Source organism: Gasterosteus aculeatus, chromosome 15, assembly GCF_964276395.1.
Source record: "Gasterosteus aculeatus chromosome 15, fGasAcu3.hap1.1, whole genome shotgun sequence".
In the NCBI taxonomy this organism is placed as follows: domain Eukaryota; kingdom Metazoa; phylum Chordata; class Actinopteri; order Perciformes; family Gasterosteidae; genus Gasterosteus; species Gasterosteus aculeatus.
The window spans coordinates 12,237,600-12,260,090 of record NC_135703.1 but is presented as its reverse complement, the minus strand read 5'-3'; the positions used below and the strand labels follow the sequence as shown (position 1 = coordinate 12,260,090).

General features: G+C 42.5%; 1 protein-coding gene across 1 annotated transcript; it reads right to left on the bottom strand.

Annotated features, from left to right (window-relative positions):
* Window positions 1-16,409: 16,409 nt before the first annotated feature.
* On the bottom strand, window positions 16,410-21,907 carry mbip (MAP3K12 binding inhibitory protein 1). Its single transcript, XM_040199986.2, has 9 exons — window positions 21,680-21,907; window positions 21,013-21,129; window positions 20,577-20,786; window positions 19,943-20,039; window positions 19,578-19,643; window positions 19,150-19,308; window positions 18,689-18,786; window positions 16,747-16,785; window positions 16,410-16,660 (listed from the first exon to the last, which is right to left on the bottom strand). The coding sequence occupies exons 1-9, from the start codon at window positions 21,797-21,799 to the stop codon at window positions 16,553-16,555; spliced, it is 1,014 nt and encodes a 337-aa protein (XP_040055920.2). The 5' UTR covers window positions 21,800-21,907; the 3' UTR covers window positions 16,410-16,552.
* Between the last annotated feature and the right edge of the window lie 584 nt (window positions 21,908-22,491).

Here is a 22,491-nt window from a genome sequence, read left to right as displayed (position 1 = left end):
GAAATTCACATGTCGAGTATTTGATTTTACATCTTTGCTTCAGTGGAGTTCTGCACTTCTGGCCTTATGTGTTTAAACATGAACATAGTCTGTAGTTTTGACTTTTGATTTTTGCCTCACAGCAAACGGCGTGCGGTTGCTTCAAAGAACCGTGGAATGTGAGTACAAAACATCTGTACACAAATACATGTGAGGGATACAACATGGACCAGTATGTACTAATAGTCTGAAAAGTGCTTTAAAGTAGAACTGTATTTTTGGGGAAATGTGATGTTTCTTTATTGTTCTTTTTCAAGTTTCTTCAATTGTCGGGCGAAATAAAAATAAAATAAATGTATCTTTGCAATCATATATCAGCAATGAGCCGTATTCTTCTTAGATTGGAATGTTATTGTAACTGTTAAAGTTTTGGATCATTGTAGATTACTATGGATACGATGGGTCTGTTCTTGACGGTCTGTGTGATTCCTTCGACCTTTGACCTTTCTGTGTCTGAGTATTTTAAATAAACTATCACAGCAAAATTACCTAAAAACAGTCAGTGCATTGCCTTTCAAATACAACAAAATATAATATTTTTTGCAAAAAAACTTATTTTTTTCAACAGCTTTATTAAGCTTTAACTTCTTTTTTAACATGTATTCATCTATCTGAGTGTTAGATAGATGAGAGGTCACACGCTGTCCAAATACTGCGTATTTCCTCTGCAAATAACCTCTAAGAAAGAAAAACTATTCACCACCATCTTAGAACTTGGTTTTGTTTTCATCATCTCTCATCACCCTCAAGATGAAAGTGCTGATTGGAATTTGTATTTTCAAAGCTGGGGCGGGAAAGTGTCTGGGTGTTGAGGGGGTGTAGGTGTTTGCAGCAGAAAAAGACAATACAATTAAATGATTAATGCACAGCGGGGCCACTGACAATTAAAACTATTATAGAAATTAAAATGGCATTATGTCACAGTGGAAAGCTGATGATACCCGTGCCGTCTTTTTAAAAGCAATTTTCAATAATTCCAATAATTGAAATTACGGCATATTCATCCATTTACTGGGTGAGGAGGGCCAAGAGCGGCTACTAATGAAATGCAATCATTAGCATCCAAACAAAGTAATTGGGTAGCCTTTTATCCTTGGAGATAGGTGATAAGGCACAATCACCCCCATCACCCCCCTCCATCAAAATGCAAAAGCAAGTAATTAAAGCACAGACAAAGATGAGACCAGCGCTGCTGCTGTGCTGTACACCTCTGAAAACAGCACTGATTGCCTTGATTAGAGACCTTACTGTACCCTCTGATTTTGTTTATGGATACTCTGACATTCTTGGGAAATAGAAGGGGTTGGGGGTAGATGGGGGTGAATTATGAGTTTGTCTTGGAGGCGGCTGGAAAAAAAATGTCTCTGAAGATTTTTTTACACGCGCTGCACTCTACATTGCAACATAAGGGCCTCCCGAGTTCAGCTTGAAGTCACAACTGAACCCACATTTTGCTCGGTTGGATATTAGCTCATTGCACATACTTGCGTTAATGGAAAATAGCGCTGTTGTGTGTGACAATTACCGACCTGCTCCGGAGGACAGAGCTGCGAGAAAGGGGAGGACGGGTGGAGGTGGAGAGGTGAACCACAGAAGAAGAGAGAGATTGAAGTGAGAGGTAGATGGGCATATGAAGAGTCTTGAGAAAAAGAGCTCCTTCTCACTTGTCTCTCTAGTGGGGACACCATTCTCTCGCCCTTTTCTTGGCTACCTCCTCCGTGGCGTTAGGGGCGCTTCTTCCTGGTATGTCAGCCCTCCCCCTCCTCCTCCACAAGACCGCCATCCTCAGAGAGCATCATTAGACCCTCCTGGAGGGAAGTCAAGAATATAATGCGAGAGGGGCCACCTCCTAAAAAAGAGCCCGGTGGACCCTTTTCTACTTGTGCCGTCCCCTCATTAACACTCTCCTCTGCAGCCGCCTCAGACTTCTGTCCCAGCTCTTCCTCTGCGCCTGTGTTCATTTCCAACATGAGGTAGCTCCTGTATGAACCCCCCCCCCGCCCCTCTCCCTCCCATCCCGCCGCCTGATGGCTGTGGAGGAAGCCCATTTCTTGCTGGTGGGGAAGCCAGTTGTCATAGCCACCTCCTCCCACGCCCCTCCGTCTCGTACCTCTACCTCCTCTGAGAAGGACTGATGAGGGGGATAACAAAAGGACCTGGAGGGGAACGAAACTCTTCTTCTTACAGCCTTGGCCCTGAAGCCCACCATTCCATTTTGCAGCCTGTGAAAGTACGGCTTTTCATCTCAAAAGATCAACACATTTCTCTCCTGCAGGCACCTACACCATTTCTCCCTCCTATTTTCTACCTCTCCCCCTTTTTCTATACGCCTCTCTCTTTCTTACTCCTTGGCAAATGGGAAAACTGTCCTTGGTTGGATTCTGTTTTTCAAAGGATTCAATTCTCCTTTGTACACACTTGATCTGACCCTGTGACAGGCATTAAGTGTGTCTTCTGCCTGATACAGAGGGCTCGTGCTCTGTGTGCTGATGGACACGGCCCATTATCACACACAAGTGCAAGCACACACACACACACACACGCGTCCAGAAAGCGCACTCGTTTGTGGGTCCACGCATGCAGCCACATGCACATACGTAGGCCACTCAGACAGACTGTGGCCCGCAAGCCGATGTGCAGAAAATAACGGCAGAGATTGAGCTCTGAGGCCGTAAGATATGTGCTGCTGAGTACGAACTAATGGCTTTGAAAGGAGCAGGGAGAGGGTTGGAGAGGTCACGGGAGAGAAGCGTTCCAAGCTGAAGACACCTGAACCGTGAAGGGAGGCGAGAGAGTGGTGATTAGACATTAAACACAAGACACACACCTGCTCAAAGCAAAGATCTCTGGGTCGTTGAAGCGCGGCGACAGGTACATGTGCAGTGCTCGCATTTCCTGGACGTGAGTCAGCTCTGAGGACTTCAGACGAAGCTAAAGAGAATCCAAAGGGTCTTTGGCAACTCTAACAAACTTGAAACTTGAAAACGAAGGATCTGTAACTTTGCTTGGAGTTGAACATTATAATTCAAAACCCTGAACGCTGAATGTTTAAAACCATTTCAAACTATTGACAGTAAATCATATCCAGCATTTTGAAGGTTTTATGAAAAAACTGCCACAGACAAAAGGAGTTAGAACTAGTTAGCATGTTTTCACAGCCAGCCGTTATAAAGCAACATTACTCTGTTGGAGTCGTGTTTCTGTCCAGCTGTCCAATGTTAGTCCAAAATCTTCTTCCTTTAGCTCTGTTTTTGGTCCTGACCATCTTCTGAGGGAACGATCTGGCCTTCCAGCTGCTGGCTGCTACCAACCGAGTCAGAAACCCTCACAAAGTGAATTGTCTTTCAGAAGGCTCACACGGGTACATACAGAAGACAAACATGTTGAAAACGCACCTAAAAATATACATTTAAGGATGTAAAATAACCGATAGTTATGTGCAGTGTAGCTGTGTCAGTCGCTCGTCATGTGAGTCTTAAGTCAGGTTTAGGAAAAAGGATCCTTCACACGCCGGCCCTGACGTGTCCGAAACCTCGGTACCAAAACAAGTCACCTTCTGAAACATGTCGTGAGCATCGACATTTGACGAGTAGGAAGGTAGAACGCGTTGCTGCAGGCGACACAAGGCGCGTAGCACGTAGAGATGACACTTAGTGACGTAATACACGATGACCCAAGCTGCTTATTGGAGGCCAGCTGACCAACGACCTGAAATGAAAGGGACCAAACTTCATGCAGCCTCGCTGTGCACCTCATATGCGCACGAAGGTCAATTGCAGTGCAGTTAATTACGGCTATAAAACAGGTCTGTCTGTGTATATATGTTTGGCTTTATTATCACTATTTTAATTTGATGCAATACTACCAAACAAGTGCAAGAAGTTTCCACTTGGAGGATCACAATTGCCTAACGGGTATAAAAATGTTCCCCGTCTGCTCTGATTCCAGTCCTCAGGAACAGGAAGACCCCCCCCCCCCCCCCCACACACACCACCCGATCTACATCACTTATTTCTGTCTTTATTCTCCGCTCCACCTGTCTTTCTCAATGCTCTTTAATTTTCTGTGATTTCTCCGTCGTTGGTGTGTCTCACAGCTGATACAAAAACCCACCGAGTCTTGAAAAGGCAAAAAAAAAAAAAAAAAACGAGGAAAGAGGCTGAGGAAAAGAGAAAGGCAAAGACTGAAGAATGCGTTTGATTAGCGCAAGTTTGCTGTTCGTGGCAGACGGTCTGAGAGCCGTGGAGCCATTGTATTCCTCGTGCACGTGTGAATGTTGCAGCGAACAGAGAGGCTAAAAAAAGACAGACATGGGAAACATGCACACTGACATTTCTTAATCAAATATGGCAATCAGGGGGCCAACGGCATACCATTTGCAATCCCTTTTAATTCATAATCAAAAGCTGCGCAAATGAGGGAGAAACTGAGAGACTGAGAATAAGCGAGAAGGAAAGAGAGAGAGAGAGAGAGAGAGAGAGAGAGAGACATGCAGGTCATTACAGCTCTTTTTACTGGCCTCGACGAGAGCAATGTAGAATTAATCAGAGGCCATTAGGCTGTATTTACTTACCACTGCAGGGGCTCGGGTCTCTCTCTCCCTCCCTCCCTCTCTGGATACGAACCCTGATATGATCCTACTCTGCCCGACCCTATAAGAGAAGATGGAGCAGGGCTGAGAACAAGGGCATAACGAGAATGATCCCGCATGCAGTTGTGTGCGCGTGAGCACGCGCGCCGCACGATCGAGTCGGTAATCCTGGATGTTGTATTCACCGAGGACCCGAGTGCTACACAGAGGAGAGGCGAGGAGCTGGAGAGATGCTCTTAAATCACAGTGTGTAATCCCCTGTGGGGTCAGAGCAAGGCCTCTGATGTTGACTCACAACTCCCTTTCTCTCCTAATGCACCACCGCCATTACTCACCCAGGTTCTGCCGGTGCCAAAGTCTTTATATTAATGGACCTGGGTCACCAAAAAGCATCTTGGCACCAAGTAAGTTCCATTAAAAAAAAAAAAAAAAGTATTTTTAATAGTTAAGAAATGGTTGATAGTTAGTTATTCATGCTTCCTAGAATAGTATTAGCCAGTTATAATAATGTAATAATAATGATTTTAAAAGATTTAACATTGAATCATACTTTGAAAGAACCAAATATAATTCATTGTCTTCCAGCGTGACTCTGGATTATTTGTTTTTATTTAGCACTGTTGGGTCCCATAAACAAGTTATGTATGCAGCCAAATATTGTTCAACTTTAACGTAAGTTCTAGTCAAGATCCCAAACTTCCCACGTACCAAATGCTTCATGGACATTATTCAGGCAATTAGAAGATGTGACTTCTGATTGACTCATCAACCTGAACGGTTAAATCCATCCACCCAATGGATGGATGTTACCCGTGGGCCAGTAAGACTAAAACCAGAGCGCGGTTATCTATTGACCGTCAGGATCCCAACAAATAGTTTCATTAATGTTACATTTGGGATTTGAAGGATAATTTCAGAGGTAAAGCCCGTTATTAGTCACATGCCCATTGTGCACAGTTGAGACTCCTAACAAGAAGTGTTTTTTCAGTCGCTCCCATTGTTTTTGTTTTCATCACAAATAATGGTTGATTTCCTCCATAACAAGGGCAGAATTAGAATGAGAGAACTGTAACAAATAGTTCTGAGTTTTTTAAACTAAATCAAACTTTAAACATAAAGGTGGCGGCATAGGTTGGAATTTAAAGCTGTTTAGTAAAATCGATTGATGATGAAGTTTGAAAGTCAATTTCATTTCTACATCCCAAAATAACAAACTTGACTCAAAGGCTTCTCACTTTTATAATAGTGTTAAAAATAATTTTGTAATAACAAGTTAACAGTTCAATTTGGTATTGAAGTTTACTAACATTTCTAACTGGTTACCACATTGTTTTACTTGGTAAAAAACCTGTAACATCTTTTTATATGAATTTTATTGTACAATTATTCTTTTAGGAGTTGGACGCTAGAATATATAGTAATGAAATGCTGATGGACAATAGTAACTACTTCTACAGTACTAATTCTGACTAATGACAACTCACAGCTTTTGTGCATTTAATAATAAGTCTAACTACATCATTATGAGTCATTGATAAACACTTGAAAGTGGCATTTATGAGTATTGATTGACTTGTTTAACTGCAGAGCTGATGGCTTATTGGCAAATGATAAACAAGTGACCATTTTATATATCATTTTATAATAAGTGATCAAGTCTGTAGATATAAATGTGTAGGTTTATAGGTTGGTAGTTATCAGTGACAGTCGTAGGTAAAGGTATTTTATATATATATATATAGCCAAACCCATTATCGTGTCAATAGACACTGGATGGGATACAACAATCGATCTGAAGGGGGTGTGAGATGAAAGATAAGGAAAGAGAAAGATAAGAGTTGATGCACACCAAATCAAAGTATATATTTTTTACCTCACACGACTAAAAACTCTTAGTCATTCACCTCTGCTTCACATCAATCACTACAACTGATAAAGTCTTCAGAAAGTGCGTCGCGTCAGAAAGTGACAAAAGATTTCTTTCTGCAAAGGTGCTGTTGTACAACCGCATGTTCCAAAAAACTTATTCTGCCACACGACATCCAAAAAAAAAAAGCAACGTCAGGTTTTTCGGGACCGTAGAGGTTAATTCTCCCGGTGAGACGGCACTTCAAAGCCGCTGTCACTGGCCGGCCACGCCATTACAGCACAGACCTCTTTAAACAACTGATAGCGAGACAAAGGAGGCAGCGGCATACTTTCTGTGGGCGATATGAGCAAACAGTTAATGATGTTTACTCGAGATTACTGGGACTCACCACCAAAGAATTCTGTCTTGGAAGGAGAAAGAGTCAGCAGAAGAAAAAAAGAAATAATGGAAAGAACAAAAGGAAGGCAGCTCAACGCTTTACTCATTTAGTCCACATTGTTGTTTGTCTGTTTGTTGGGTGTGCCACAGGAGTGGAGGAATGCTGTGTTTAGAAGTGAATAATTTGCTCGGGCCTTGAATGGCACATACATGCACAATTTCTACCTGCACAAAAAAGACAAAAAAACAAAACACGCCATGAATAAGAGATAATTAAGTGGAATTAAACGTTCTCAAACAGTATCGCGCATCAGGGAATTCAATAAGTTGATTTGGTAGCGCTGAATGCTTTGTCATGTAGATCATGTCGAGTGGTTTCTGCTGATTGTGTTGAGTGAATTTTGCAGTATGGCACAAACAAAACTGTCTTAGGCAAAAGCTTCAAGAGGCACGTGACAGTATTTGTTAAAAGGCAAGAGTTTTTTAGTATTTCACTTTGGAGAGTCATATTTCTACTGTGAGCGCCTCACCGTTTTCTATTTTCCCTAAAGACCAAAAGTAAACTCCACCAAATCAAAGGCAAAACAGAGACTAAAAAAGGAACAAAAATAAGTATGTAAAATCTTATTCTGCAAGATATATTTCGCACAAACTCTGTTCATGGTCTCCAACAATTCTACCATTCTAGCTGATGAGGGTACCACCATGTTCACCAGCTGGGCTCTAACTTTGGGTTTTCTGACTGAAACTGTGCGGGTGAGACTAACAAAGGGAACTTAAACAATATGTTGATAGAAGGAGGAGCTTGCTATTGCACGCAGAGCTGGTGAGAATACTGCAATACTCCTACTTACACCTTCTAAATGCTGTCATTTGATCCCGTGTCTACCTAAGAATAACGGATAGTGTCCCTTTACATTTTGTAGATATCCAGATCAGGAACATTTATGCACCTCTGCAGAAACCTCATTTCTTGATGTATCTTTTTTTGTGATCTTTTTAAAATGAAGGAAGGAAATAAAGCTAAAAGTAGCTGACAGCTTAATCTTTTCTCTATACAGTGTGTACTATCAAAGCCACATATGCTCATGCAGAGTATCTATATGTAACGCGTTGGTCTGTGCACTGCAGCTTCTAAACCCAATCCTAAAAAAGTTTACCTTCTTACCCTCCTCCTCCCCCCCAACAAACACGCAGCCAGACGCCTGTCTCCGCCACACAGATTACGATTGTAGCCGCACCGTAAAAGGCACCCCGACAACCGCAGCTGATTCCTCCGAGAACGTGTAATTTTCTCATTTAGCTCACAAGCGTTCGGCCCGGCACCAATTAGCTCGGGGCCCTGACCTCAGATGTCTGTACCAGGAGACATGGCGGCAAACAACGCAGCACGCGGCGCACCTCAATCAGTCGCTTTCACCCTCTTTTCTATTTTGCAGCCATCGAATCATACATAATTCATACACCTCAGATTTGGAGGTTTATTATAACCCCTCTCTAACTCTGAGAGTGTGATTATATCTTCGACTTTATACAAATAGGAGGCTGGGCTGTCTTTCTGTCCCATCTCCACATCGTCTCTCAAGAGCCGTTGTTTTACATAATCTCAGTTACCGTTTATGCATGTCATTTCCACATAATTAATCGACACCTACGAATGAGTAATACATGATAATAATAGTAATAATGTACTAAGTCGGAGTATAAGTTCATGTACCTGCCTGTGTATTTTGTCTGGCCATGTTATGCAATACCAGATGTGACCATAGGGGGGTGGGGTCATACCAAAGTGCTGGAGCTGTTACCCATGCCCTTTGAAAATGAGAGAGCCATAAATGTCAATGAGGGGGGTGTAATGGGCTCCGGGGTTATCTAAATGTAATGGTAAGATTAAACTTTGATGACTTGAGAAATTGGAGGCAGAGTCAGTGTTGTTTCACTCAGGTGTATAATGGAGATGGTTGGAAATAATATTATACTGCTGAATTAAGGATGATGGTTTTCTTATACGTGTAGAACTATAGATTCACGGTTTAGCAATGCACCATAAGCGGCAATTAGATGAACTTTGCTTGTTTTGTCATTAACCTCTTGAGCTCATCTTGTTATTGAAATTTACATTTAGTGGACTCGCATTATATCTGATTTGTTTCCTGATGCAATTATTCTGATCTAATTTGATGATGTTTGCACTTGTGTGAAGCATGCGTGTGCCACATACGTATATGCATGCATGCGAGTGCGTGTCTCTCCATCCGCACGTATGTGCGTGCACATGTGTTAGTGTGCAGCATGCACATGTCTCTCCTCCTCGACGTCGTCTGTGCACCCCACCAGGCAGCTCTTGGCCTCCTCCTTTCATTGCTAAGAAACCATCCATTCTGTGTGAGTAATCAGAGCTGTGCCTCCAGGAGCCCAGCCAAGCCTCTCATCCTTGGGCTGCTCAAGAGCTGCTTTAATTAACCATCATACCACAGATGGGATCAATTTTTCCCCCACCCCACCACTCTTTCTCTATGCCCCTCTCTCTCTCCCTCTCTCTCTCTGTCGCTCTCCCTTCTATCCCGGTTGCTTCTTTCCTGCGCCCTTCTCTCCCATACACAAGCCCCATAATTGCACTGGAACAGTGCCAGCCGGCAGTCGGGCCCCAGACTGCAAGGCTCTCCTCTCCCTCTGTTCCCCTCCTCAGCCCCTGGCCTCACCTGCTCAATACCTTATTAGTGTCAGGATCTGTAGAGAGCCATTGCGGATTAACTAAAGAGATGTGAGATTGATTTCTGCCCCTGCAGATAAAATTGAAGTTTTCTTCCTGTGCGTGCGGGCGCGCACGGCTACGTGCACGTGCACGCGTGTGTCAGCGGAGAGCGAGAAAGAACAGATATTTCAGTAATTGACAAAAAAGTGTCCTCTTTTTGTGTGTGTGTGTACAACCTGGCTGGAACATAATGTATACATGTGCACATCCATGTTGCGTGTGTTTGTGCATTACTACTCTCTAGTATGTATGAGGGTTTTTGAAATGAGGGTTTGCTAATTTGCTATTGGAAGACCCACTTGAGCCTCTGCCTCTCTCACAACAAATTAATCCCCTCTCTTGCTTTACCTTCATTGGTTTTCATGTGGCGCTGTGAAGGCACTAGACAGACCTATTCCCCTCAGCGTCTTCTAGAGAGACCCCCCCCCCCCCCCCCCACCCCCATCCATACACATGAACACACACACACAGAGGACGAGAAGAAACAAACGTGCACAACCACCAATTTGAAAGTCCAATCTTTCATTCTAATCGGCCGCGGTAATGGTCACAAGAAATAGCCTGTTCTTGGGCACATGTTCGTGAAAGCAGCGGCCTATTGATTATTCATGGCTGGGTCACGGCCGCGTGTGTGTCAACAAGGTCTCAGAGGCAGCCAGTTGGGCGAGAGATTAACATCTATTTCAGAGATAGGTGAATTTCTCGTGGTGCGGTGTGGGGGGTGGAGGGGTTGTTGCAGGTGGTTGGGGCTGGAGCGAGGTGGAGGGTTGTCTCCTCAGGATTGTGCTGTAATCACAGGCCTCCGTCTGCATGGCACATCTCAAGAGTGGTGTCAGCTGGGCTCTCCTCTGTTTGCTAATAGCAGGAGGTCAGGACTCTCTCACAAAGAGGTGCGTTTGATCCCCCAGGTATGGGACACGGAGGGAGAGAGGTGACACTACTGAATACTAACAGGGAGCGCTACGCGGCTGCTTATCCTTCATCTGGTGTGTGTGTGCGTCTGTGTGCAAACGTTTACCTACAAAACACAAATTCCTTTAGGTTATCAAACGGTTAGCTTTGTGCGTTTAAAAATTTGTTGTGGATTTGTCTAAAAAGCTGAAACTAGCGATAAAGCTGTTATAATCCTTATAACACTATCAACACTAATACTAATAAACATGCAGCGGATCAAATGGAAACCACTCCAACCGGCCTGGAGCACCAAAGGAAACTTTTCGAGCAAAAATCCGTCCCGTTCTTGTTGTTGCGCGAAGGCAGGTGCATTGCCTTTGTGTGTTACAGCTGCTGATTTGTAGTGTGCTGTTTGTGCGTTTGTATAACAGCCATTGTGGTGGTGGTTGTGTAGCGGTTCATGGGTCCCAGGGCCCAGCTGCCGGAGTGAGGCAGAAGAGTCAGACATCATTGTGGTGTGATTTCCTCCTCTCCTTGCAGATGGAGTGTTTTTGTCGGAGCGAGGGCTACTGTGATTGCCTCTTCGCCACCGGTGTCAGCCCGGGATAATACTGCAGCCGCCGTCCCCCCCCCCCCCAGGAACAAAACAGGATCAGCGCAATCCATTTTCTTTTTCTCAGCCAAAATGGAATAATTTCAAAGAGACAATCCCTGGTAGTCTCCGGAGCCCAGGAAAAATCAAAAGACAACCATTATGTCAAAAATAGTGGAAGAGGTGTTCCACCTTTCCCCCTGTGCTCCCCCAAATACTCCGCCCGGTTCTAACTAACAAGCACAGCCACAGATAGACAATGAAAGTGGATTGAAGAGCAAAGCTAGCAATCTCACAAAACCCAGCACCAAAGCGATACACGAGGCGTGCATGCACGCAGACTGCAGATGAAGAACCAGCGCGCCTCCTTCGTGTTCTCAGACCTTCACATTCAAAATCTGGTGGTTTTACCCAGAGTCCATACATCAGTTCTATGGTATCCTGCCCTTTACAAACCTAATGACACTTCAGCAAAGTGTGGTTGCTGAGAGAGGGCGGGAGCCAGGAGGCTTTCCCCCTGAGGAGCTGAGAGCATCTTATTGAGAAAAGGGCCTAAGAGTGTTGTTGTGATGCCTGACTCCATATTCTCAGGTCATAGATATTCAAGAACTGCACCTCCCTAAGCCATTCACTCGTCCATTTGCTATAACGCCGAGTCCTGTGGCCACCGGCAAACAAGTATCCATGCACAGGTCTGATGGTCTGATATGTGGTGAATATGGCGACAGACAGGAAGACTCCTTTTAAAAAGTCTCTCCTTCTTTTTGGGGGAACCTTCTTTTTAAGAGAAATATTTCTCAAGAACTTGGCATGGTGTTCGAAGCTCTGCTGCACAGGTGCTTTAAGGACAGTATCAAAGCAGCTGTCTATTATTGTACAGTGTGAATGAATAAAGAGTGATTGAGTGCAGTCCTCCACGCCACCTATATAAAGCACAAGCATTGCAACGTGAGAGCCGGAGAGAGAAGCAGAGAGAGGGTGACAGAGCTCTAGAGGCCTAAATGAGGTGAAGGGAAGTGGAAGTGTCCAGTAGGGGGTCTGCTGCTGTAGAGGAAGGGAGAGAGGGGAAGTGGGGGAGGTGGGGTGAGGTGGGGTGGGGGGGGGGGGGGGGGCTTGTTCTACGCAGCGCTTGGGCCAATGCATGAGGGTTTGGGGCTAAGTGTCTCATCAGCATCCAGCTCAGGTGCTACCAGGGCCCACGCACTAACTATGCCCTGACTTGATTGTAATTGCCTGAATTCGACTCCCGCTGCTCCCTCCTGGCAATATCGCAGGCACATTTAACTCCAGCGAGCCCGGGGACCGTGCAGCAGGGCCACAGAGAGCAGCTGACTGCCTCTCGTTGAGGCTGCAGGGGGATCCTCTCTTGTTCTGTTGGCTTTGTGGGGGAGGGTCACAGGTGCATGCAACCCCCCCCCCCCCCTCTGGGTGTTTGTGAACATGAAACAAGTGTGACTGCACTGGGCGTACTCCGACAGTGATGGCATGATTATGACGGAGGTATTTTGCTGTACTAACGCCGTCTTATGGGGAATAAAAAAACTTGCCTCTCAGCTGTTCTCAGGGCAGTTATTCTTAAACAGGATGTGCAGGTGTACAATCAAATCCCCGGGAAAGATTATTCATGAAAAATGTAGCTTTTTTTTTTACATTCTGTTGCTATAATTATGGGTTTTTATAGCTTTGAAATCTATAAATAATGTAACATTATCTTATAAATCTCCACACAATCTTTCGGGCTGCGTTTATCATGTCCAATTCAAAGCCAACGTATGCACTTGATTGCTTCATATTGCCACCTACAGTCATTTTATTTTACACAAATCATTACCATGCTGCAGTTATGCTAATGTCTTTGGGTTTGGAAATTGCTCAGAACTGCTTTCGAAAGAAGAACAACTAGCATCTCCTTTTGCTCAAAATGTTTGCGTGAGAAGAAACGAGACCACCATCAACAACTTTACAGCAAATACATTTGGGCTTTCAAATACGAAGTTGGCAACAAATATAGTTAAAGAACAATCAAGCTGCCTACATTGAAGTCCCTTTGTTTGTGACATTTGTATCTGACAAGGGCATGAATGAAGTACCTCCCTCTTGCACTGAATAAAGCCCTTATTCAAAAACATGACACAAAATTACGAGCAAAAATAGATTTTTTTTCCCCCCCAGTGGCAATACGTAATCTATGTTTCCCAATCGGCCAGCTTTGGAAACGGCAGCAGGGTTAACTTAAAAAAGTTAGCCTGTGGCGCTCCTCATCCTGTGATAATAGGCCTGTCTGTAATGAAGAACGGGCTTGTTGCCAACAGGTGGTCTCTTTAAAAGACCAGAGCCACAGCACTCAAGATGGGGGGGGGAGAACTGCCACGGCAAAATGTGTCAGAATCTAATGTTCTGCAGACTGAAAAGCCTGTTTTCTGTCTTTTGTTCCCAGCTAGAGATTTAGCCTTGTTCGTCATTGTTCAGGCCACAAACGAGCAACAGTCTTTTTTGACACGGAGCCACAGATGAATAAAGAGTGGAGCTGACTAGTCACAGGAAAGAGCTTTCTTTTGCGAGGGCTTGGAGCCCATTAAGAGTTTGTGAGATATGAATGGATATGAATCCTCTCCATCGACCTCACCGAAAAATACAACTGGACCCATAGAGGACAAGGAACACCTCTGTGTCTTTTCCCCGAGGTTCCCAAGGACGCTGCAAGAAATCAGGCAGAGGGAGGACTGATTGACAGGCCGGAATTACATAGAGTCAATGAGGAAGTGGCTCTTTGTTCATATGAAAGGGTACACTATTCCCACCCAACCCGAGAGCACTAACCACCGACACTCATTTTGACATATTGACTTTATTTCCTTTGCATTAATTGTAGGAAATAAGCCATGCAATTCAAAAGATGGCAAATTCAATTTTTATGATCTAAACTTTAAATTTGAGTTAAATTCATTGTAGGAAGCTGCATGCATGATGCGCTCACGCAATAAAACATGGATAAAGATAATGAGATATTTAGTGAGCCACTTCAAGCAGACGCCAGTCAGTGTGCTCCCCTCAATGGGCAGATGATGGGTGGATCCCAGCAAGCGCAGCCCACAAAATACAACCTTTTGTCCAACTCCATAATTCATTTGTTCCACTCGGGCCAATTTGTCCTCATTAACCCTCATAAGGGAACTGTGTCTGAGACAAAAGCACCCGGGGAACAATGAGCAACCCCCCTCAACGTCCATCCACATCGCTGCAGCTCAAGTGCTCCCCTTCCCAGCACATTGTGGCCCCTTGTTGCCCAGAAGGTTCCAGTCTATGAGCAAGAGACAGAGCCGAACAAGCGAGGTACACCTGAAAGAAGGGGCGAAAAAAAACAAAAAATCCCATTTCCGTGCTAAGAATGAAATATCTTCCCCAAAAAAAAGCACAATGCAACGTATTCTATTGTATTCGGGTCACTCCATCAATCAACTCTGAAATAAATCGTGACGTGACATACAAAGACCTGCGGCCAAGAAAAGGAAGGGGAGTTACAGTAATTTCCAAAGATGTGAGAAAGTTGGTTTTTCGCTCTGTTTGTCCCACCTGTTGCAGAATCACTTAAAACTTCATATATATATATATATATATATATATATATATATATATATATATTGAATTGGCATATTATCGAATCCCGAGGAGTATTGAAGTACCTTTAAACTTTTGAAATAAATCAGTTTTTTAGTTTCATATGACACTGAGGAACTTGCAACTCTCCTCTCTTTTAACGTAACTTCAGCACTGTACTACAGTTGGCTGTGGCTATATATACTATACTTTAATACTTCCTTTTAATGCTACTTTAATTTGCTATGAAATTGACTTTCTATTTATAAAACATTTTAAAAATCAGTTTAATGATTTCCATCATAGTTTCTTGAGTTGTGATGTTTAAATTATCTGATGTCAGATAAAATTCCTCCAGAATCTCTATTTTTCAAGCTATTTTTAGTTTGCGCACAAGCAATAACCTGCACGTTGTCATCTAAAATAATATTCATATCTACTTTTTTTATTGTGAGAGACAGGCATTTGTCCTTGACAACAAATGCACGTTTAGGGTTAAGCCTTAGACGTCCAGCTCACTGGCATCTGCCTCCACTCGAACATGCTTGTGCTGAAGGACCCGTGGCTCTTATGACTACAGAACAGGGCCGCGGTTCACTCACGATGCCTCCGAAGAGGAACCTCAGGACCTCAACCGTCAGCCGCTTGCTCGGTAAAAGCTCAACGCGAAAGCCTTTTTATCAACATGTCACAGCGTCAAACACAGCAGCGTCCCATTTAATGCTGGTTTGTTGGGTCTCCAATATCTCTTCCAAACAGTTGCAGTAATCAGGTCATTTGTTATAATGACAACCATTATCGTCACACAGCAGTCAGGCAGATAAATCAGGTCCTCTCAGATTCATCTCAATCACACACGTGAACGGACACACACACACACACACACACACACACACACACACACACACACACACACACACACACTAGCTACCAGCATTAGAGGATGAAGAGGAAAATGTTACATGATAAATGCATTTCATATCATATCATTTACTGTAATTTTAAGTTGTAGATTAATAAGATTCCTTTATTATATATTTGAACTGAAAGAATTGTCAGAAAATTAATCTACTATTTATAATTAATGAATTGTTGGTTATTATTTAATTATAAATTAAGCAAATAATTCACTGGTATTATTTCTATATATGTATTTTGTGGACTGTTGGTCAAATGTCACCAAAGGCTTTCAAATAAACTGCTATATGTATATTTTATTATTTGCATCATTACCAGACAGATTTTCTACAAGTGTAAGAATATATCAGGGGTTTTTCAAGTTTTGATTACTGAGTACTGCCGGCCAATTTAAATTATGAGATTACACATAAGAGTATATTTTCCTACCCACTTCCACATTAAATGGCAGAGTTGTCCATTGAAGTCTAGTATTGATGACACAACATACTTACTGCAACATTTGTAGCCGCTGGTTGCCATGCAACTGGTCTACAAGGGGTCATTCCCGACCTGACAGACGCTTGTTGCAACAGTGGAGTGTGTAAATAAATGAAAGTATTGAGATGGGCCGTAGGATCAACTATAAACCACTTTTCTATGGGATACTACTCTCTACCAACTTTTGAACCTTTTATAGACCTTCTATGACTTTCTTGACATTGTTATGACTCTGCTGGGATTATTTAAACAATGGTGTGACATACTATACTACATTTCCAAGTTCCAAGTCCAGTTTTCCAAGGAAGAAAATATCTTTAATTAAAGTAACAGTTAAATACAAAACTATTTAGTGTAATACATTTTTCCAGGACACAAAAAGAAACCAATAATGCATTAATGGCTGCAGTGTGTTTGTTGTATTTTTGAGTAGGGATGTCACAGCGGACAGTCGGCTCCATATCCCGGCCCAAATTCATTCACCTTCTTCAGCAGTGCTGCTTTCACCGCACTGATCTTCTCATCCAGCTCCGACAGACTACAGGCCTGAAGGACAAAGAAAAAGACTCAATTGATTTGAAATAAAAGTTAACACCCAACGTGCAGTGAGAGGACACGAAGCGGCTCATCACCTGAGCAGGGGACGTCTTTGGTCGTTTGTGGAGGTGACCCTAAAAAACAACAAAAAACAGGCGCACATGAGACCTTTATAATTAGTAAAAATTGTCTTGAGCTTTTGAGCAACGTGCGAAACTTGTCTCTCCACATTTTTTTGATTTGCTCTAAGGACTGAAAAAAGACAGAAGCACAATGAGATGGAAAAGTAAAGAAAAAAAGTGAGCTTGACATTTTCTAATATTGACTTAATCAAAAATCGAGTGCTTTCTATAGGAAAAGAATAGCAGACATGGATGAACAATATGTATTGAAATAACTTCTACATCATGTTATAAATCTCTTCTGTCAGACTTTTACAGGGGATACAATTTGCATGGCATCAGTGTGAGATCTGCTCGAAGAAACAAGTTTCTTACTCGTGTTTTTACTTTCAACTGTAAGACCTCGTGGAATTTTCTCTTTTTAATTTGTTACAAAAAGTGTCGAGGGGCTTCATTTACTGCTCAGTGTTAAATTGTAGCTCCTGAAATATTGGGCAAAATGTGTACAGCTCTCCAGCAAACACCAAACTACAGTATTTTTAGAAATCACCACAAAAAAAGTGGTACTCTGAATATAAAAGACCCCATCAGCGTATTCAAAGACACTCGACATCTCTCGCTCCGCTCACACAACCGTGCAGCGAGTCAAAAGCAGACGGAGCACAGCATCCTCCCAGAAGCAGCATGAGGTGCTGAGACACCAGTGTGAAGAGACATGCAGCATCTCGAGCACACTTACTCACATAACTAAACACACACTGGACACACATCTCCGAGAAAGGGAATGAAGAGTCCGCTGAAGTCTGTTTGCTTCTATATGAGGTCCCCTATGAAGTCCGATGTACTACTTTGTGCTCTCCTCAAAAACTACGCTGTTGTAAAAAGAGGTAATTTCTCAAGTGAGCTGTCTGCAGTGACCTAAAAGTTAAAAGTGAATTTAACCACGAGCGTTTCTGATTCAAATCAGCTAAAGTGTAACTGGAGGAGGGAAACGTGTTGAAGTATCACGGCATATAAGAGGAAACTCCATTAGCATCAGCGACAAACTCCTCTCAGTAAGTATATTTCCCTTTTGAAATGGTTCTGCCCACAGCAAACCAATATTCCACGTGCCAATTGAGGAATCATACACGTTAAATGCCAAACTAATGAAGGGCTTGTGGAATGTATGAATTCTGAAGGCAAAATTCGGTGGTTCTTTCAAAGTAACAAAAGCAGGAGACGCAAACAAACTTGCTAGTACTTTGTACTCAGCAGCTAGGCGATCATTTTAGGTTAAATCGACATTATGATGTACTATATATTGGCTTGGATTTTGGAAATTGTACTAAAATTTAACATTTCTTCCCCAAATTGATACCAAGCTCTTTGGTAAAATATAATGTAATATTTGGTTTTCTAGCTGTAAATATGGAGAGAATTCTAAATATTGTTTAAGTGTATGATTTATATTGCAATTCACAATATATTAAAGATAGTTTGTTAAATCCCAATAAATAACAGACTGAGAAAATATATCTTGAACTGTAGGAGGCAGTAATCAATTAACTATTTACTCAATGCACATTGGAGCATTTTTATCTGTCAGAATTTTAGAGACAACTAAAAATGAAAGTATTTGGAACACATTGATGAATCTCCCCCTTAGTAACACACACGCACGCACACACACGTTCATTGAGCATGTGTCTGGCCTCATTTTAATAAACAGTCCTTTAAAAGTCCCGTTGCCAAAAAAATCCGAGCTCCGGGGCTCAAATGTATGTAGTTAGTGATGAGCATAGCTGACTTCTGGTAACAAATTAAGTCAAACTGAAAACTATGAATAGCACACTGGCACAAAAGGCCTTTGTATGAACCCTGACTAGTAATTATCAGGGGCCTTTCATGTGTCTATTTCAAAGCCAAGACTCACCGTGGACTGAAAGTACTCCGGTGAGAGTCCCTCTAACTCCAAGATACGATCCTCCAGCTTCTTTAGTCTCTGGTAGACACTCAATGGAACTGGGCCAGCTAAAGAATAGTTAAAAAGGGCTTGAACACGGATCATTTTACATGACACATTTAACATTTGAGGGTTGTACGTAAGTAGCGTCTATGTGTAAAAGAGAGGTCAGGTCATAACAAAAGGTGGCTTTATTAACTTGTCCCATTGCTTATATCTGTTATATAACTGCTAAACAGTGACCTCTTTGTTATTCACCAAATAATAACTAGTTCAATTCAATAATACTTTGGGTACAGCCTGTAATGCCTTCATAATTGCATTTCAATGTGTTCAATTTGGGAGTTAGTTGAGAATAAATACATCAGAGTATATGTAATAATATGTGACAGGTAAAACGTACAGTGAGACACGTTGTGTCCTGCTCTGACCTGTTGGGAGTTTCAGGTGAGTCTCGATGTTGTGAAGCCGTTCCTCTATGGCTGCATTTCCACAGTCTCTCGCCATCTGCCCCCTCTGCTGCTCCCCAGCCTCTCCTTGGCCTGCCCCACTACGTGTCTGCGGCCCGTAAGTGTTAACTACCCGTGTAACTAGCCAGGCACAGTAACACAGAAACAGATTAATAACATTAACCAAAGCCGTATGCCCAAGGCCCTGTACAGAGCATGCGGATGTACACAGGGGTCCCACGGAAACCCTTGACATTTTTTACCCGTGACGATTTAAGGATTATGGGCCGATGGCTATTTCAAAATAATGTGTGTAATTTAAAAAAGCTATGGTTACAGTTGGTAAAATAAAGACGTTCGAAGATGTCACATTGACATTTGTGACATATCTAATTTCTGTTTTGTGTTACCTTTCACGTGGCTTTTAAAACCTGGATACGGAGTGAAGACCGCCTCTGTTCTGGCACAGCTGTTTTCTACAGAAGAGAAAACAGAAAGAAATGTCATATACATTGTTACAATCAATACAATTAGTGCACCGTGATTTCTGTAACTGGCGTCTCGCACAGTCTTTGAATTAAAACAGAAAGTCTCATGTATTTCTGGAGTTAGCTGGTTATGTTCTGAGGCAGAGTGTGTTCGCTCCTTCAGCTCCACTCCCGGAGCAGTTCAGCCTGACCTCTCGCATGTGGAAATCAGCTCTCTCCCAAACATTGGCAATCTGTGTGCAGGCTCCATCTCCACCCTTCCCCTCCAACCTCTTTCCCATTCTCACCCTGATTGCTGTCGATCACGTTGCAAAATTCGCGTACATTGTTTTCATTGATCTCCATTTGTTTGCGTTCCATAAATGCAGATATTCTTCGCTCGATCTGGAGTGACAAAGGAGAGACAACACAGATAATAAGATGCATGGATGGATGAGCTATTGATGGCTGACAAGCATGCAATGAGGATTTTTTTGTGAGATCTGGGGCAAAAGTAATCATGAGAAATGGGGCGGGAAATTATTCCAGGTAGCCAAAAAAGTTTAACTGCTTGCCATTCTCACATGACGGAATATGAATGCTGTTTGCTTGGCTACCAAAAATAAATGCACAACAGAATGGGGCCTCTTGTCCTTCATCCACATGCAATCTCAGAGTAATGAGCATCCACTTCATAATCCATCAAGGACCTGGCCCTCTCTCAAAGCCCTCCAGCAATGTGGTCTGCTCTACCCAACCACAGCACTGAAGGACCCCTTATTCTCTGCTGAATTCGGCTTATCAGATCTCCATCAAACATTTGCTTCACTGCGGCACGTCAAGCAATTACTTATGATTATTCATTTGCTTGACAGAGACTAAAGAGGGCACTAAAAAATGTTCCTGCCAAAACAGCTGACGGATCTGCTGACAGAGACTAACCTCTGACTTCCTGGCTCTGATCTGAACCATGACATCATCAGCCCCCGTCTCGCTTTCTGCATCCTCTGGGCTGGGAGGATGCTGTTCGCACAGTGCAGCGGTTTGCTCTTTGACTGACGACGACGTCACAGCATCAACTGATGCGTTGTCTTTTGTAGATGATGTAACACGGTGAGCCTCCACCAGCGTCTTTAGGCTTTCTGACACAGCCTGTTTTAACAGTTGGGGTAGAAAGCATGTGTGATCAAAGCACCGATAGTATTTCTTAAATAAAAAACCCTACTTAATACCATAACATGATATGATACATTATTTTAAAGGCCATGCGTCGTTATAAACATTTGAGTACTGGTCATCAATTTAAAAGAAATTCAGCAAACCCTTTTGGTACTAAAATGATGAAATCATGCAATTTAGCAAAATTGTGCCACTTCACCTGTAATTGAGTGACATGCTGCTGCAAAGAGTTGTACACGTGAGCATCTGGAGATGACGGCAGATCCAGAGCATCAATGTTGACTTCTATTCTCAGAGCAGCATCACTTAATTTGAGCTTGATTTAAAACACACACACACACACACAGTAAGGTTACACAGCCTGAGACATTAGAGCAAAGCAGATTCAGTGTTTGACATAATTATGATTTACTTAGTTCATTATCTGATAATAAAACAGCGTCTATTTTTTATGTAAATCCAATCCACAATTGTGTTCTAATAGTTTAGTCCTTTTCAAGTCGAAAGTTATCATATATTTCCTGCTACACAAATTAAATTGAATACTTTTGAGTGTTCCCCCTATGGATTAATACAAGTAATATCATCTAGCTAACTAACATGTTGAATACGGGTTGCAGCGATGAGAAGGGAAAAAATATATACGGGGGTAATGAGTGATTGAAATCATTTTCCTAAAATCGATGGGGCCAAAGTGTTGTCTGTAACCCGCTATCAGTAGCAACCCAAAATGTTCTCCATTCAAGCAGCGCTGCTACAGCGAGATGCTAAAAACATTAGCATGTCGCTAGCTAACGTTAATTAACTAACACGAACGGAAAGAAGCGTCTCCCGTTGCAACCTCGGGCTCGGGAATGTCAACCAACCTCTTTCCCGAAGCCTGACAACAGCTTCAACATCACACACACGCAGTCCCTGTAGCTAGACAATTTGCTGGATTCATTAGGAGTTGCGTGGTTTTCACTCAGCTTCATTGTCTCCGCCATCGCAGTGGAGCTGCAGCAGAAGCTCTCGTACGGATGCTGAATCCTGGCCGCCGATTGGTCCGAATGAGACCACGTGAGCGCAGGAGGCGAGGCTGCGCGCGCCCTGACACGCATGCGTGCGCTATCCCGACCGTTGACGTCTAGGCTTTTATTTTAGTTTCATATAACACAGTTTAATAATAATTCCTGTCATTGTATTTATAATCAGCGTTAGATGTTTTAATATTTATTTCGATAGGAATACTCACGTTTGATTAGTCATTTTTACTTATTTAAATATAGTCAAATATTGAGTAATTTCGTGTGGTATCGATTTAAAGATATTGAGATATGGCGAGAGACAGAATTTCCTTGACAACATTAAATTTGAAGTGTTAAAATATTTCACACCTTGAGTCAACAAGTACAGAAATATTAACAGCAAATTGTTCTTAAAATGAAAAATAAAATGTTTACTTATGTGCAATAGATATATATATACTGTGTATTGGTCTAAAAATAAAAAGCAGGATATTGCAGGTAGCAATGATATTAGGAAAGGCTCTAGCTGAATATTTTCTCTTTGTTCTCATTAAGAGCTTAAAAAAAAGAAGACTCACGGATCATATAGATCACAGTAAAGCTTTTGAGTCATTTATTGAAAACAAAAAAAGAAAATTACTTTGTGGCTGCACTCACTCAAAGTAGCATAA